We start from the raw sequence: 17,598 nt of genomic DNA, 5'->3' as shown, positions 1-17,598 counted from the left end.
TTTCAGCGGTGCACGCCTCGCGGGGCGTGGAGCGGGGGCGGAGCGCGGCGCCCCGCCTCCCTGCGCCGGCGCCGCCCGCCACACGACTGACACAACACAACAACGCGCAACTAATATTTCTTATTTTATCAATTATATAGGTAATATCAAGCCGGCCGAACAGACAGTAATAAATCAGAATTTTAGAAATTCGTCGAACTAACCGAACCTGTTAGTGATGAAACTTATTATATTCAAATAAGAAGATTTATAAGATTTATAGTAATGTATACAGTGACATAATGTCTCCTATAAGTGATCTTGCTTGCATGGCTACTTACATTTGACTTCATTATATCTACTCAAAAATAGAGCTTAATTAAAACATGATATAATAGCGAATTAACCTAGTAAGTACAAGTAGATTCTATATGAAACGAAACCTTCATAGGAGTGATCACCGCGTGCAGTCACGTAAGCTCCGCCCAGCGAGTCAGTGAGTCAGCCTGCACACAGCGCGCACTCTCTACGCTGAGCATGGCCGGCGCACCACACACTGCATCACCGTGCACTTACTCGGTGGCAATCATCTATCGTTCAATATATCGCGGTTACCTCACTTGGCTAGCACCGCTTTATCAACTTATTCCACCTGTTTATTACACTTGCTGTTTAATCAATTCGTTTTTACCTTTACACAAAATAATGTTGTTCATATAGACAACTATGCGCAAGCTATATAATGATAAAAGGAAGAAGAAAAGATGAAAAAGTAGTTACCTAATACCAAATGATATCTGTCGTATTTCGCACACTTACTTCACGTAGCAAGTAGACATACTTGTGTTATATTAATTAGGTAAGAGTTTGTTATGTTATAACGATGCTTAATAATATGACGCCATGGATTTCCATACATCATGAATGAATGAGTTGAATGGAATGTAAACATTGCATTTACCTCATAGCTACAAATTCCAGTCGTGAGACGTAGCGTACATGTCTAAGGTGCAGTATGGTGTGTGACGTCATCGCACGATCACATGGTGCTGTGGAGTGTGGTGCTAGGTGCTAGTGTCAGCTCAGTGTCGAGAGAGTGGTGACATTTTCCTCCGCAAGTACGGAGGGCGGTGTCGCGCCGCTGCTGGCGCTAAAACCCAATGACGTTCAACCTGCGCTGGTTTTTATTGAGTGAAAATATGTCACACTGTTATAACGGAAAGTGCATTCTTAACACTATCGTTAAAAGGAAACTATACGTCTTACTTGTCGTTGCGTGCCTATAGGTACTTTATCTTTTAAGGAAGGTTCCTAGTGTGAGGTGCCGCATTGAGACAACTACACAACATGAACATCAATTTGCGTTTATCCTGAAACTGATAAGATGGATAAAAGTAGAATAATATTAAAGCAAACGATCAAAGTGTAAAGTATATTAATGTTTATTAAATAATGTAAACATATCAAAACAACACTCAACCCCTGAGTAAACGAGTAGGACTACAAACGCGTATGTACCGTGGACTCAATGACCCTGCCACCTGTCTCACTCGTGTAGCAACCACTTCACTTACACCCTAACAGATTCACGTCTAATCATTATACTCATCTTACCCCCGGTTTCTGAGTACATTTAGCGGTGGTTTATCCATTTAATAGCGTTTTTTTATATGAGTTTTGACACTATTGAATAGACAAACTACCGTCAAATTTACCTCAGAAACCGGGGATTAATGTCTTAACAATATGTTTACGAACAAAATACGAATCAGAGGGCCTGCTCGTGAAAACGAAATTTAGAAAAATTACAAAACACGTAGTAAAAGAAGTTAATCATTATTTTGTATTTATCTAGAGCAGACAGTTTATTGATTGTCAGAGTCCAAGACCAATACCAAATTCGACAAAAAGTTAGAGAAGCTTCTGTCCTCTTAGCAGAGTAGTGTTAATTTGACAATAAGGTCTGCTCTGTGACGTCATAACAGTCACGTCAATTGCACGAAATGTACTAAATCCTTGAATGATGACGTTGTTCTCTGCCGGGGACAATTATATCCCAAGTGTGAACTTACATCTAACAATTGACTAGCTAATAGTCAAAATTGAGTGGTTTTAAACTGTACTAACATGCAAAATCATCACACAAAAACATTACATTTTCTATCAACTTATAATTATATTTTCACAGCCAATTTTTCTATAAATTTAGTTATCACAACTTTTAAGGTATGTACTTTGAATACAAACAGTCTTTTACTTATTTGTACTTTATAGGTGACATAATGTCACTAACATTTTCTTAATAAAATAGTCTTCTAGGAAAAAACATGTCAAATTGTAGCATCATTATGTACCAAGCTTGTAACTATACTGTATAAATTCGGAACGAACGGTACCATCTTTAGTTGTCAACACATGACATTAAACACAACACAAAAGAAATATAACATCCAATATTCATGTTGAATAAAACAAAGAAAGTACACAAGCACTTCCAAATTAAATAAGCCATGAGTATCTCGTCTTTCATGAATATTCTGTAGTAAAACCATTACTACAATATTACTACGATTTCAAATACTTACTACGTTTTAAGAAATTGTACATGGAATATGTTTAATTAAAAAAGCAAACATTAGAGACACTACTATACATGGTGTAGTGTGAGTGTCGCAGTACCTGCCTGTATGCAGGTGTACATACAGGGTGTTCTCTATGTGGAGATGCTGGTGATGTTGGTCATGTTGGTGATGCTGGTCATGTTGGTGATGTTGGTGACGCTGGTGTCCCGCGACGTCGAGTCGTGCTCCACGTCTGACGTCACTGAACTCACCACTGTACTGCTGCTCCTGTGTACACGCATTATCATATTTATATCTTAATGCATTACACGAAACTAGCTTCTGCCCGTGTTCGTCCGTGTGAAAAGATGTCCCAGAGGAAAAAATATTACTTGCATTAATCAAACTCACAAGCTTTCAGTGTACCAAATTTCATTAACAGCCCTTCAGTAACTTTTTCGTGAACGAGTTTACCAAATAACTTAACGCTACGGGGTCTACACGGACTTATTACCTCAGATTTAGTTTGTAGCGGCGATAAACCAAAGAAGTTATCTAGTTAATTTGGTATAGATGTAAAGATGAAGTTATCACTAGTACAGGTAATCGTTATCCTTGCACAGGTGCGCGACCTGCCTCAACGTACATTGTACATACACAGTTGATACAGTACGAGTACGAGTACGAGTACGACGTACGACGTACACACACGTACGCACACGCACACAGGTGCACGTTGTTGCACATCTACACCTGACGCATTCAACTGTGGTGTTTGTAGGGGGTTTGCAATTTTGATCTGGTGGACATTATGTTGTATACAATATTGTTATGCAATGTGTTATATTATATTTAACTAGCTTATTGTATTTGAGTGAAATAATCCTACTAACATTATAAATGCGAAAGTTTGTGAGAATGTATATAGATATGGATGTTTGTTACTCTTTCACGCAAATACTACTGAATCGATTACGATGAAATTTGGTATATAGGTAGCTGAAGGCCCAGACATATAGGCTACTTCTTATTCGGGATCGGGGATCGGGATTTACACGGTAAGGGTTTCATATAGAGGCGAGAGTGTAAGTTCTACCATCATATTTATAATGACATCGTCCACTAAACTAAACCAATTGTGATTTAATGTGTTTTCATTTGATGAATTGAGATCAAAGTAATCACAGTTTAATGTGATACAGTACGCTTTAACATCTATTCGTTATCTATACTTATAATAAATCTGTAGAGAGGTCAATTCTGTACATTGAATATATTTAAAAAAAAACCAATGGGGGATGTTTAGTAACGGATACTGATACCGAATCTGCAATTTATAATTTTCTTTTCTGTCTGTCTGTCTGTCTGTCTGTCTGTCCTCCGTCTGTATGTGTCGCTATCACGTAAAAACTACCGAATAGAATGCACTGAATTTTGGCATATGCATAGAATAAGTAGTGGAGCAATTTCTAGGATACTTTTTATAGCATAAAATTTCAAAGATTTTTAGAAAATTGAAAAAAATACGTAGAAATCGTTTGAACCTGCGTTTCCCTATAGAGACCATAGATGGCGTTGCAAACCATTTCACAACATTCGCATAAATAAAGATAACCTCTCGAGCGCCCCAACGTCAAAATTCAAATATACCGTTAAGCGTCCAGGCCAAAAATGGCGCGCGAAATTGAATTGGCGGTTGGCGTTTAAGCGCCGATTCCGTCATATTTTAATACTAACACCCTAGTCATACCTTATATATTTGAAATCTACATAAAATTTGCTATAGATTAAAAAAATAAACCACAAATAATATTTGATAGTGGTAGTACAATAGTCGGTTTAATCTGAATATTTTGTGCTTTAGGCATGTGTTTGAAGAAAGTCTAAAAAATATTTTTAGGCAAAAAGAATAATATGACGAAAGGTCTTATCGTGTAGTTAATGAATAATGACATTAAAATCCAACTGTAAAATATACTCGAATCTTTAAAATTAGTTAAAAAAAGGATTTACAATATCGGTCATAAAGGAACATGTCGTTGGGTCAGATGTTGTTTAAGGTGCTCTCTGGCCTATATCAACCACTTATTCAAGTGTGTGCATTAGATCGTCGTCTCGTTTCATCAGCTTCAATGTCAAATATGTTTGAAAGGGATTAACATAGTTTTAGCATTTCGTTTCTACGTTTTTTAAATGTAAGATCGTTTTGCCGTACCACGGTGGCGGGGCGCTTGACGGGGGTAGAACATTTAACCGTGACACGGTGGCCGGGCGCTCGAGAGGTTAACGCAGCGTCTGCCGTATCGATACCTGTTGTTCGCACCAACCAATAGATGGCGTTATAGTTCGCAACAAAGCATGTTTTTTTCTAATTAATTTATTTTGATGGCTTTATTGTAAAAAAATACCTTTGAAACATGCTATACATTTATAGGATTTTCAAACATAAATGTTGTATGATATATATTACACAAAAATGTTGGTTTACGTGGGTCCGGTGCGGTCGGGATATCCTAGATGGCCAACAGAGTAATTTCGTTTGTTGTCGTTGTTCGCCGCAACTAACAGATGACGTTGTTGTTCGAAACACATAACCAAATTAATTGGTTGCATTAAGGAAATAACTTGGATAGCTATGAAACAGACTATGTGGTAAGTTTTAAAAAATAAACAACGGATGATATATAAAAAATAATTACGGGTTACGCGGTTTCGGACGTATCATCGCAAGTATACAATGACATTATTACGCGTGTGAAGAGCTCCGGCGCAGATAGGTCTGTCTGTACCTATAATAATATTCTGAATCCAGACGGGTAAGCAATGGTCAGTCTATAATAAGGTATTATATTTTATACTGTAAACTGGTACGGATACAGACGAGAGCAGAAAAGAAGGCAACCACAGGAAATCAGGCCTGCCTGAGCCTGTGCCACATTGTGTGCCCTTCGGGTCCCTTTCGTAAATAACCATTAGATGACAAAAGAGTTGTTAGCATATTTATGTGTAGGTGTATCGAGTGCTTCGCAATTCGCGTGCTCAAACGAATAAGCAACAGTACGAAATTCACGCGAGCGGAGCTGCACGGGTCAGCTAGTTTATAATAATTCTATTCTGAGGTAAAATTCTAGAACATGAAAATATTTTTTATAACAAAGGTATAAGTAACGCCATCTGTTAGCTAACAACGGTACTAGGGTACACGCTCGGGTTCGTGACACGCGCCCGTCTCCCCTCCACTACAACGCGGACGTGCGACTTACTACCGCACGCTACAGAAAGGTGGCGCCACGGGTAAAATTAAAAGTCGGTGTTAAGATTCTCCGCGAGCGAATGACTACCCCGCGCGACGTGGCGCAACTCATACTTACCTGGCATAGGGGACACCGTGATCATGAAGGCGGTTCCCCCAGGGCGAGACTCCTCCATTGCACTGCGGTTGTGTTGACCCCTGCGATTATCCCTAATGTGGATAACTCGGATGCGTAATTTTTGATAGTGGGGACTGCGTACGCGCTGTCCCCCTGTTAATCAGGAATTAAACATCTTTGTCACTGAGAAACGATGGCCTTAGATCATTGATTGGATTTTAATGATTAGATCACCGTGGCTCCTGTTAGTAACAGATTTTGATAAAGTTTATAAGATAGACTCAATAAATTTAAAGCCTGAAAAAACTTAGAATCATTTTTTGACTCGAGACTCAAACTTTAATTAAATCGCAGTCAGTGCCAAGTTCAAATTAATAAAATCTTTTACAGCTGTCCTACTGGGGACAAGGTCTATTAATTCCTAGAGGGCTGAAAATTTGTATACGTGTTAGGGGCATTGTTGTCAAATTGTAAAAAATCCTTATCGGTCTGATTTTTGCAAAAAAAAAAAGATCATCGTGATACTTAATATTTATGAGTAAAGGTTGGAAAAATGGGTATTATTTATTTTCAGGTTTTCAGCCACAATCATTATTAGTAGATCAAGCAATTACCATCGTAAATTGTTTTTTTACACTTTTTTTATAACACAAATTTACAATCGTCTTCAGGAAAAGCACTGAAATATGAAAAGGAATTAAGATCTATTACAAATTAAAATTACCGGAAACATTTCATCGACATTAGAGTCGCATTTTGCATGATTCACCGCATAAAACACGTCGCGAACACCGGGGACGGGCAGAAACGATTTATTTATAGGTCGTAGGTGTCGCTCAGGTGTTACATGAAGGGAGTCGTCTGTTACCTGTCGAGCAGGTCCTGCGGCGCGCGGCTGCTGCGCGCGTGGTGCTGGCGCCGAGCGCGCGGCCCGCCTGCAGCGTGCGGGGCGCCCGCCGCGTGCCGCCGCCTGCGGGCACGAGGAACACGGCGTCACTGCGCCGCACCGCGGAGCAAGGAGTAGCGAGGAGCCGTCCTGCCCGACCCGAGCGTGAGTCTATCCCCGTTCACGCTCCCCTATACTCTGGGCGATGAGCTCGCGCCGCTATTTTTATAGATCGACTCCCGTGATACCTCCCGAGTTACCGTTGTCTAACCCCACGTTCACCCGAAGACTCGTCTCGCTCTGTCGGATCTAAATTTTACAAAATCCGGGTTGGCAGCGATCGGATTCCCATAAAAGAATTCATCCGACGTGTAAAATCCAGTTCGTAACTTACCGAATAATCCGCTCAAAGCATACTCCAAAAGCGGGTGTAGAGTGCGTGAGAGGGATCCTAAGAAATTGGTTCAGGATGCTTAGAAGATAAACATACTAAAAATCCCCGTCTCTAGGGGGGGCGCCGGAGTGGGGGGAGGGGGTTAAAGTTCCCATTTTTTAGTTTTTCACTTATATCTTTAAAACAGTTCGTCGTAGAGAAAAAGTGTATTCTACATAATTAAAAATGATAAAATTGTCTACAACTTTTGTTATAGACACTCTATCGAAATTCTCATCAGTTTTCGAGCATCGCGCTCCGAAATAGTTAAAATGAATGTTTTTCAGATCGTGAGTAAGTGTCATAAATGCGAAACTTTGCTTCGCTTTTGTGGTTATTGCTTACTGGATAACTAAATTTTCAGCGTTCTGGTCTAATCCAGAGGTTCTCAAATAGAGGCCACGCTGAAAAATATTTCGCTGCATTTTCAGGCTCATATTTCAGAACGTCTGGATAAGACCAGAACGCTGTAAATGTAGTTGTCCAGTAAGCGATAACCACATAATTAAAATCCAAAATTTCAAGTCTGTAGGTCATTTAGTTCCGAAGTTAAGCAAAAGCAAAGTTTCGCATTTATGACACTTACTCATGATCTGAAAAACATTCATTTTAACTATTTCGGAGCGCGATGCTCGAAAACTGATGAGAATTTCGATAGAGTGTCTATAACAAAAGTTGTAGACAATTTTATCATCTATGTAGAAGGCACTTTTTCTCTACGACGAACCGTTTTAAAGATATTAGTGAAAAACTAAAAAATGGGTACTTTAACCCCCTCCCCCCACTCCGGGGCCCCCCCTAGAGGCAGGGATTTTTAGTATGTTTATTTTCTAAGCATCCTGCAGCAATTTCTGAAGGAATTTCTTAGGATCCCTCTCACGCACTCTACACTTGCTTTTTTGAGCGGACTAAAACTATATCGTTCGTTTCGATCCTACGGTCGAACTGCGTCGATAGTTTTGAGGGACGTCGACTAAATAACTATATTATAAAAATGTTTAGTAAATAAATAAATAAAAAATCCATCTAAACGAAAATCACCCCCTCGTAAAATCTCAATAGATACAGAATAAAACGACTCAGTATATAATAAATATGATTTATTATAAAAATATATCTTATATAACTACGTACAAATTACTTCTAATAACGATTATATTAATAACTACGTACAAATTACTTCTAATAACGATTATATTACTTAATGCACAGTATACAGAACGGATACATATTCGCCGGTTAGAAATATCGAACACTTAACCGTTACTCTCATCACAAATTCAATATAAGTAAAATATTATGTTAATATCTATGTAACAAACAAGCTGTCACTGTAACGGTCTAGAATCCGTTTTTTATATTTTAGACAACCTATCCACAATATATTTCATCTATTTACCAGCTCGGTGAAGGTCGTTGCATAGCGGAATCTGATAGATACAGAACACTGTCTCTAGCCCAAAACCGACTATAACAATTTATATAGGTTTTAGGCTAGACATGACAGAATTAATAAAACCAGTAGAACAAGAACTGTCGAGTTAACTTAAGAGTGAACTATACAAAGTCGAGTGTCCGAGATCTCTAAACGATCACGTCATGAGTACATGTAATGTACACTGCGCATCACTAACTACTTAGAACTACGTTACTTACACTACAGTACGCAATATTCAACAGTACAATACAACACGACGCGACACGGCGTCCGCACACACTCCCACAGCCACTTATATTACACATACTATAACTAAATAAGGCCCACTTTGTGTTTCATATTCATTTACGATTATTCCAAGTCATTTTACCAAATTTTAAGGAATTCAGAACATACTTCCAAATTAAAAAGTGAAGACGTTAAAAAATATATAATAGTTCAGTGGTAACTTACCAAACTTTCAATTCATAATTATAATATAAAATATACAACGTGCCGCTGCAATGGCCTATTTCCTTCAACGAATGGGTAGGGCTAGAGGTCCTTAGTCAAGTAAAGTATAACAATTTGTTATTATTAATTACCGATTTATTAACAATTAACTTTATTAACAAATTTCTACAACCTGTACATAATCAACTCGAGTTTAGTTCGTTTCGTTCACCTGGCTCACGAATCATATGATATTCGAATCAATGGAACTAAAATGAGAAAGAATGTTACTACAATAAAGCCTCTCTGTCCTAGCATGCTGCTATTGGACGGGCGGTGCACGCGACGTCGCCGCACCGTTTGATGTACTTTGATCGTTTATACAGAGTGATACTGTTTCGTTTACATTATTTTATTATTTAGTATGTGTGACATTTAAGTTTTTTCAATTAGCCAAATATGTTATTTTTGTGTTTGTTACACGATTATTAAGCCCTAACCCTGTCAATAGGTCGAAGGAAATGAGCCATCGGAGCGGCACGTCGTATAACGTGTCGAATAATTTAGATCTAGTATATAATAATGTTAATAAAAGTAGTAGATGGATAAGACAATATATAGAGCGGTCGCCGGTTTTATAACGATCTATAGGGCAGACGGGGCGTATGTGCGGTGCGGCGCCCGGTGGTCTCACCCGGGCTGGTCCTGGTCGGAGTCGGCGTTGTCGTCGGGCTCGTCGTCGTCGTTGTGTCCGCCTGCGGGGAGGTGTGGGTGAGTGCGGGTGCAGACACGACACAGACACAACACAGACACAGTACAGTGACAGTACTCACGCGGGCGGCGCGCGTAGTGCTTGCGCGCGGGCGGCGGGCGCTCGTCGGGCGCGTCGGTGAGCAGCGAGCCGCGGTAGGCCAGCAGCGGCGCCCAGTCGTCGCCCCACTGCACCGCGTGCGGGATGCGCGCGTCCAGGAAGCGCAGCACCTGGCGCTTGTCCTGGCGCAGCAGCTTGTTGGAGAACTCGCCCAGCGGCTCCAGGAACAGCAGGTTGGGCGGCGGCGAGTGCCCGTTCTGCTCGAGCGCCGCGAACGAGATGCCGGCGCGGTGCAGCGCCGTCAGCGCCTCGCGGTTCTTCACCGCGTCGAGCCCGAACATCACGGAGAAACGCTTCGCCAGCTCCTGTGCGCGCCGGAAACGCAGTTTTACGTTACGCGTTATTGGAGAGGAACGTTTAGTACGTCGGTCGTCTCCGACTATACTGCGGGCGGTCGACCGCTTCGACGAAAACTAGCTTGCGACGCGAACGCCGGCCGGCGAAGACGCGCCCGTCGACGTCCCGGCCTGCCGTCGAATATAATAAATAAATAATGAACGAGGGTACCTTGAGCTCGAGCAGCTCGGGCAGCTGTCGGTGCGGGGAGCGGTGTCGCGCCAGCATCTCGGTGAAGAGCGCCTGCATGGCGAGCTCCATGGTGAGCGCGCAGTTCAGCTTGTTGATCTCGCGCGCCTTGCTCAGCGTCGCCTTTATTATGTCGCCGTAGTCGTTGTAACACTGCACACACACATAACGTCACTATCGTAAACTCACCGCGCGGTAGCGAGCGCGGTCTCGCCGACTGACCCGACACGACCGTACCTTGATGTAATGTTTGAAGACGTCGGCGGCTCGTCGTATGGGCGCCACGTTGTACACGATGAGCTTGCAGTAGGCGGCCAGGAAGTTGCGGCGCTTGTGCAGCTCCTCGATGCGCCGCTCGTCTTGACCGTCTGCAACACGACACGAGCGTCACTCCCCGACACGCGCCGACACGCGCCGACACAACACACGCGCGACACGACGCGCACACACTCAATGCGTGCAGTGATGCCTTAGTACGTCCTCTTTACTAGTGACTAGTTCAATAATCACAATAATAGGAACCGGGATTTTTTCTCAAATATTTTGATCAGTCGTTCTCAAAATTGTAGACATTAAAGCATCACATAATATATAATATACCACCTAAAGTTGAACCACAACAGTTATCCTCTAGTTATGACAACACACAACTTATCGTACACAAATCGATGACGATGGAACATCTTGAGGTGGTTATCTGTCTAAGTACCATGCATCGCACTACAGGCTCAACATTATACGAAACAAACAAGCACTAATAGTCGCTGGACTGTACCACACCCCCTCGTGTTAAGTACAAGCCGGGCACTTCTCATCGCTTCTTATCTGCTTTACGATTCAAAAATTCCAATGCTCTAAAAAAATAGAAAATGCAAAGTAACGTAAATACACAGCACAAATCATGCTCCAATTCACAAAACTCGTCAAGTGTGTTAATTGTCATACTTCAATCCGATACCGCGAGCGAACACTGTCCGTACACCGTGTATGTCACATGAGTCGCGTCTGTACATCACTGTACATCAGAGCAGTATCACTAGCAGTACGCTACCTCGTCGCGGACACTATAATATTCCTGTTTCGCAGTCGGTTTCGGATCGCATCTATGAAGCGGGCGCGACAAATTTTCCCTTAGTAATGTTATGTGATAACACAGAGCGAGTGCACAGAGTCCGCTAGTCGCGTGGAGACAAAAATATGCATTATTAGCGCGCGGCGGCGACCCCCGACACCGGCACGTGTCGCGCTACGTCCCACCACCGACAACTGTCCCACCACCGACCGCTGCCGCGACGCCACCACACAAACTTACACCAATAACAATCAATACATTTCAAACTTCTCTTTTTGCAAAACAATAATTGTTAAGATTAAAAAACAATAATGATTTAGCCGCGCGATATTCACTGTACGCTCATACGAACGTAAGTTCGTGTTCGGGGTGGCCGAGTCGACAGCCAAGTCGGTTGGTGATAATCGATCGACTATGATATCGGTATCGCATTCTGTACCGATCGACAGATATATCTACTGACCACACGGAGACGTCGACGGGACACAGTAGCACATGCTAGAAGGCGGGAGTGCTACAAAAGCATGAAGACGAAGCCTGTCGACGGTGGTCGGAGGGCGGTCGGAGGGCGGTCGGAGGGCGGCGGGCCGGCTGGGGGGTCGCGCCATTACTAAGGTAAAATACGCCGTCGGTGTGTGAACTAGTGCGAACGAGTGCGGAGCAAGGGGCTTACCGGCGACGGACAGTACGCGACATCGCGGCGCGGCCACACGTCACATGCAACCAAACACACCACACCGTTATCGCATCGACCACTGTCACGCGGGCACCTTCGCTTCTTACTACCGACTCTCCGTCGACGTAAATAATGCATATTTTTTCTCTGCGTCACTGTTTGTTTTGTACGATGCGACAGTGACGTTCGAATGTTTGCGAAGCGCACGCCTCGGGAGTGCGCGAGCACCAGTACTCGCCACCACGCATCGACTTGTGTGGAAACTATTTTACTATGGGATATTCATTTTTCCGAATCGACTGTTTTTACGTGAGTAGCGAATAATAGCACTCGCAGTTCCATATACCGACTCCATACAGAGAAGGTAATCACAAAGTGCACCACACCTTAAAACTGTACGATACCAAAACACAAGCCCAATTTGGAAAATTTTAGCCCGAAGTGCACGAGAGTCATCGTTATCATTACACATTACCCCATCGAAAACGCTACGTCGTCACAGTTCGATACATATTATTATTACACTAAGTATAAAGTATATTATACTGCTTAGCATTCTGTTTACCTCGTCAAAAACAATATCATAATAATTATAAATAGTAGGTTGGATCGATAAACAAAATTAATTTTTAAGTTCTTACAATTTCAGTTTCTAAATGGATAACCGACGATGAACTCTCACTTATTTAAATGTATACTTCTAAATCGTCTTCTTCCTCAGAGAAACTCAAATCGACCATTTCGATAGCGACATCGGTGTAGGAAGAACCGTGCGCGTACGCGCGTACGTGTGTGTGCGTGTGGGACGTTACCGTAGTTGTGGTGCACGAAGACGAACTCCTGGATGAAGTCGTTGAGCATGTCGCAGAGCTGCGCGTCGGGCTCGTACACCAGCTGCTTCATGTCGGGCTCGGCGTGGTGGTGCAGCGTGTACAGGTGCTCGGCGAAGAAGATGAGCAGGTCGCACAGGCTCGTGTAGGCCTCCTCGCGCAGCTCGGGCGTGGCGCCGCGGGCCACGATGGCGCGGCAGTGCGCCGCGTAGGCGTGCAGGCGCTCGCGCAGTGCTCCCACCGCCGCCCCGCCCGCCCCGCCCGCGCGCGTCTCCACGCCGTGCAGCGACCACAGCAGCGAGTAGAAGCACGAGCGCACCACGTACACCAGCGCCTGCGCAGACCGTTCGTCAGTGTCGTGTCGCCGCGGCGGGCCCCGCCCCTCCCGCCCGCTCCCGCACTCACCTGCGTCGGCATCTGCGTCGGCGGGCCGTCGTCGCTCTCCTTGACGCACTTGGGCAGGTCCTCGAACAGCGAGTCCCAGATGTTGGTGTCGTTGAGGTTGTGGCACATGTACATGATGGACACCTTGCGCAGCGAGTTGGTCACGTTGAACAGCTCGTCGGCGTCGGGCGTCTCGCCGCCCTCGAGCAGCGAGCGGTACTCGTCGATGGCCTCCTTGTAGCGGTTGACGCACATGTCGGTGATGGTGGCGCGCGCCACGTTGCAGCGCGTGTACACGCCGCACTGCTCCGTGCACAGGTACTCCAGCGTGCGGCCGCACGTCTCCAGCACCTCGGCCTCGGTCTGCACGTTGACCACCTCGCGGATCTTGTTCAGCAGCAGGCCCAGGTTGCCCTCCTGGCGCTGCGTCGTGTACAGCTCCAGGTCGAAGTACTGCGGGATGGACACCAGGTTGGTGAGCTTCTCGGGGTCGGCGCCGAACTTGTCCAGCAGCGCCGGCAGCGTCACGATGAAGTGCGCCGTCATCTTCGTGCGGTCGTCGCTCACCACCTGAATCGCACACACCGAAACTCATTAACGCCTGTAACTGCACCGAAATACACAGAATAGGTACTCAAAAAGAATCTAAAATCGATTCATATATACCTTCGCTTGTTCTTTGGAGAGCATATGATGATGTTTCCTAGAGGCGCCTCGACCGACGGGCGGCTCGCCGGTGCTCGCTTGTCGCACGCAACAAACCATCAACTCGATTAACGACGATTCCTGCGAACGAAAGATCGATGCAAATTACGCAATTCGCAATGAGACGAAGCTATGCACGCAGCGCGGGGGGCGCGGGGGACGCGGGGCGCACCTGGCGGTTGTCGAGCGCCTCCTCGTTGGGCCCCGCCTCCTCCAGCAGCAGGTCCGTCATGCACTCCCAGTCCTTCATCATGGGGTTGGACTCGATGAGCGCGTCCACGAGGTAGGCGCCGTGCTCGTGCAGCTCGGACTCGATGAAGAACTGCACCAGGTCGCGCACCAGCGGCGTGTTGGGCAGGCGCGCCTTGCCGCGGCGCGAGCGGCCGGGCGCGGGCGGCTCGTCGCTGCGGAACAGGCGCACGTTGAGGAACTCGCCCGCCGCCGCCGCCACGGCGCGGCACGACGAGTACACGAGCTCGTACACGTTCTCGCAGTCCTTGTCCGTCAGCACGTCGGGGTGCATGCGCGACTTGAGGATGGCGATCACCAGCTTCACGGCGTGCACGGCCACGTCCGTCTCCTTGTCCAGCGTCATGGACACGATGCGGTCCTTGAACTTGGACGTGAACAGCTCCAGCTTGCCCTTCAGCTCCTCGCACTCGTACAGCGGCTGCAGGGCTTGCAGGCACCGCAGACGAACCTCGCCCACCTGCGACGTTGTCATTGTCATATTTCATTTTTTCTCTTAATCGTTTCATTTATTCTAAGCATGTTTAAAGCTAAGTGCTCTTTTCCCCCCGGTTTAAAAACGACCACTTTGATAATAATATAATCGATTAAGATGTATTTTTTTATCAAGCAATAAGTAGGACTGTTACCTCTGCTGATACACCTCATACCTTGTCATGTAATGTCCAGCCAATGTACTTGAGGTACAGATCATCCAGAAAGTGTGCTGGGAACTTCTCCATCCAGATGCCTATCTCTGCCATGGTGATGGCTCTTATGTCAGGCAATGTGTCCCTGTTTTCATGGAGTAAAAAAGACTTTATGGAATCAACAAATTCCTAAGTGAATGGGTGTCAAGCAGGTTTCTGCACATCATCTACCTATACATAAAATCACTTGTCTTGACCAATTGACTGACTGATTTTCGTATTAGAGAATAAACTATGGAAAATCTTTTTAAGGTGTACACCCTCTTAGAAAAGATTTTTAGATACGCCACCTCTAAGGAGGTAAAGTAGGCGATGCAAGCTTGTATGTAAGTAATTTTTGAAGCTGGAATTATGAAACTGTACACTTAAGGTTTTCATATAAAATTAATAAATATTTGCTCCATTGATTTTTCTACCATTTCATCCTCCATAAGAGATGAAATTAAGTGATGAAAGTTTATATTGGAAGTTGATTATTTATGGAGCTAGAACGTGTTAAACTTTATATTTCAATAATAGCTATATGGGTGCCAGTGCATAGACACCCAGTGACTGACCTGTATCTGTGCACGAACACAGACTTGAACATGTATGAGAGCATGTTCTTGATCTCCTCCATGTTTTCCTCGAGCTCCTGCCGCTTGGCGACCAGCACCTCGAGGCGCTCGTTAGCACGCTTGTCCCGCGCCTTCAGCCGCTCCGCCTCGTACTGACGCAGGCAATTGTCGCAGTTCACACTCGTCAATAGTGCCACATCCACCAGTGCTGTCATCAGCTTCATCACTGTTCAATGTCAATTATAGTTTACTGATTGTCATACTTAAACTCAAACAATCAGGCAAACAATATCATAAATTCTTGCCTGTTAACATAAAAATTCTCTCTCTCAACATAATAATATAGCCTTTTTTAGTCAAATATAAACAACATTACCAGCTAGTGTAGCAGTATGTCTGAATGCTCTGACTTGTGAGTCAGAGAGACCAGTGAGCAAGGAGATAATGTTGTCCATGAGGTACTGGTCATAGATGATGGAGTACTGGCACATCTTCACCAAAGTCTGGATGAACTCACAGAAGTTGGAGCGGAACTTTTTCCACGTCTGTCCCGTCATAATCAGCGGGTATTCTCCACTTTCCTAGTACCAGACAATTATTATTAATGCTTCAGAATAACTTTAGGCATGGGCTAAGTCAGCCTGCAACACTATTAAAATAAGTAATTTGTAACTAATACATAAATATATACCATTACATTTGGTTTAGACAGAACAGAACAGTTATTTGGAGCAGGATTTATGTTTGTAGGAAAGAAAACAAAACTAAATAATGTACTAAACAACCTATAATAATATGTACCTCATCAAACTCTTGTGTCATTTTCTTAATAATAAGCGTGTGGTCCATCTGAGCCATGTCCGGAGTGACCTTCCCGCGACAACCTGATGCATTGATAAAGAACTGCATCAACTGCACTAAGGCTGCCTCGCGGTTAGTCTTGTACTCTTCTATCCACATATCCACTACTTGCTGCACCACAAACAGCCATCATTAGTATCAGGAGGAATGAACCACATACTCAACAAATACTAAACTAAGTCACCTAATGCTACTTACGTTAATAGCAGTCTTGTTGAATCTTAGTATATTGTAGAGGCTATTCTCATCATCACCAGGCAAGAGAACCGGTGGCGGCGAGTACGCGGGCGGAGGAGCGGCGCCCCGGCCACGACCGCGGCCGCGACCACCGCGCCCGCGCCTGCGCAGGGGCGGTGGCGGCGGTGACTCCGCTAGGCGACCTACGAAACCACCATCACCGCGTCGCCCGCGACTTCGAGTCACGCGCTTTGTTGGCGTCGGCGACGGTGACCTCGGCTCTTCCTCTTCGTGATGAGACTCTTCAGCCTCATCCCTCGGCGGTTCGGTGGCTGTTGAATTGACTACGGCACCAACATTGAATCCAGAGTAGTTTACATTAGGTGTTTCTGGTTCATGTACGGACTGGCCACCATATTCCGTCATTGGCGTCGCCGGAGTCATAGGATTTACGTATTCAGGAGGAGGATCATCCATCCTGATACGTTTCCCGCCACGGCGATGCATTTTGTTGATAAATACAAATAAAGATTAAACAAAAAATTCCATGGATCACATAACTCAAAGACGTCTCTTGCACAATACGAAAGTCTCACTGAAACTTTATTGATTTGCTAACCGCATAAAAGAGATCTGAAAAATATGAGAGAGAAAGACGACGAACAACTATTGATCAACGACGCGCGCCGGCAGCCATTACAGTTCTTCGTCTTGGTAACAAACGTCAAATTAATCGGTTGGGTTTTCATTTTAGTCGAGTCTTCTACAAATCCTCAATTTGGTAAATAATGGTGAATATTAGTCTATTAATATTTTTAATTGCACGTTTAACGCTTGCCAGTTATTATGTGGGCTATATATATATTTGTTCTGAGCCTGGTTATAAACAAATATAAAAGTGT

General features: G+C 44.3%; 1 protein-coding gene, 1 long non-coding RNA gene and 1 other non-coding gene across 3 annotated transcripts; 1 reads left to right on the top strand and 2 right to left on the bottom strand.

Annotated features, from left to right (window-relative positions):
* Positions 1-1,397: 1,397 nt before the first annotated feature.
* Positions 1,398-6,978, bottom strand: LOC142978361 (uncharacterized). The gene is made up of 2 exons (XR_012959752.1): positions 6,780-6,978; positions 1,398-2,828 (listed from the first exon to the last, which is right to left on the bottom strand). It is a non-coding gene; the product is annotated as an uncharacterized LOC142978361 (long non-coding RNA).
* On the top strand, positions 5,904-6,065 carry LOC142978635 (U1 spliceosomal RNA). The gene has a single exon (XR_012959772.1). It is a non-coding gene; the product is annotated as a U1 spliceosomal RNA (small nuclear RNA).
* Positions 6,979-9,650: 2,672 nt separating the features above from the next.
* SA1 (stromal antigen) lies at positions 9,651-17,398 on the bottom strand. Its single transcript, XM_076123160.1, has 13 exons — positions 16,718-17,398; positions 16,460-16,630; positions 16,035-16,239; positions 15,659-15,884; positions 15,063-15,186; positions 14,336-14,872; positions 14,125-14,244; positions 13,480-14,028; positions 13,057-13,408; positions 10,734-10,864; positions 10,479-10,649; positions 9,934-10,276; positions 9,651-9,855 (listed from the first exon to the last, which is right to left on the bottom strand). Exons 1-13 carry the CDS (start codon positions 17,201-17,203, stop codon positions 9,791-9,793), a joined length of 3,480 nt encoding a protein of 1,159 aa, XP_075979275.1. The 5' UTR covers positions 17,204-17,398; the 3' UTR covers positions 9,651-9,790.
* Between the last annotated feature and the right edge of the window lie 200 nt (positions 17,399-17,598).

This window comes from Anticarsia gemmatalis, chromosome 14, assembly GCF_050436995.1.
Source record: "Anticarsia gemmatalis isolate Benzon Research Colony breed Stoneville strain chromosome 14, ilAntGemm2 primary, whole genome shotgun sequence".
NCBI lineage: Eukaryota > Metazoa > Arthropoda > Insecta > Lepidoptera > Erebidae > Anticarsia > Anticarsia gemmatalis.
Note: the sequence above shows the minus strand (reverse complement) of the source record. Positions and strands in the feature narration are given on the sequence as shown.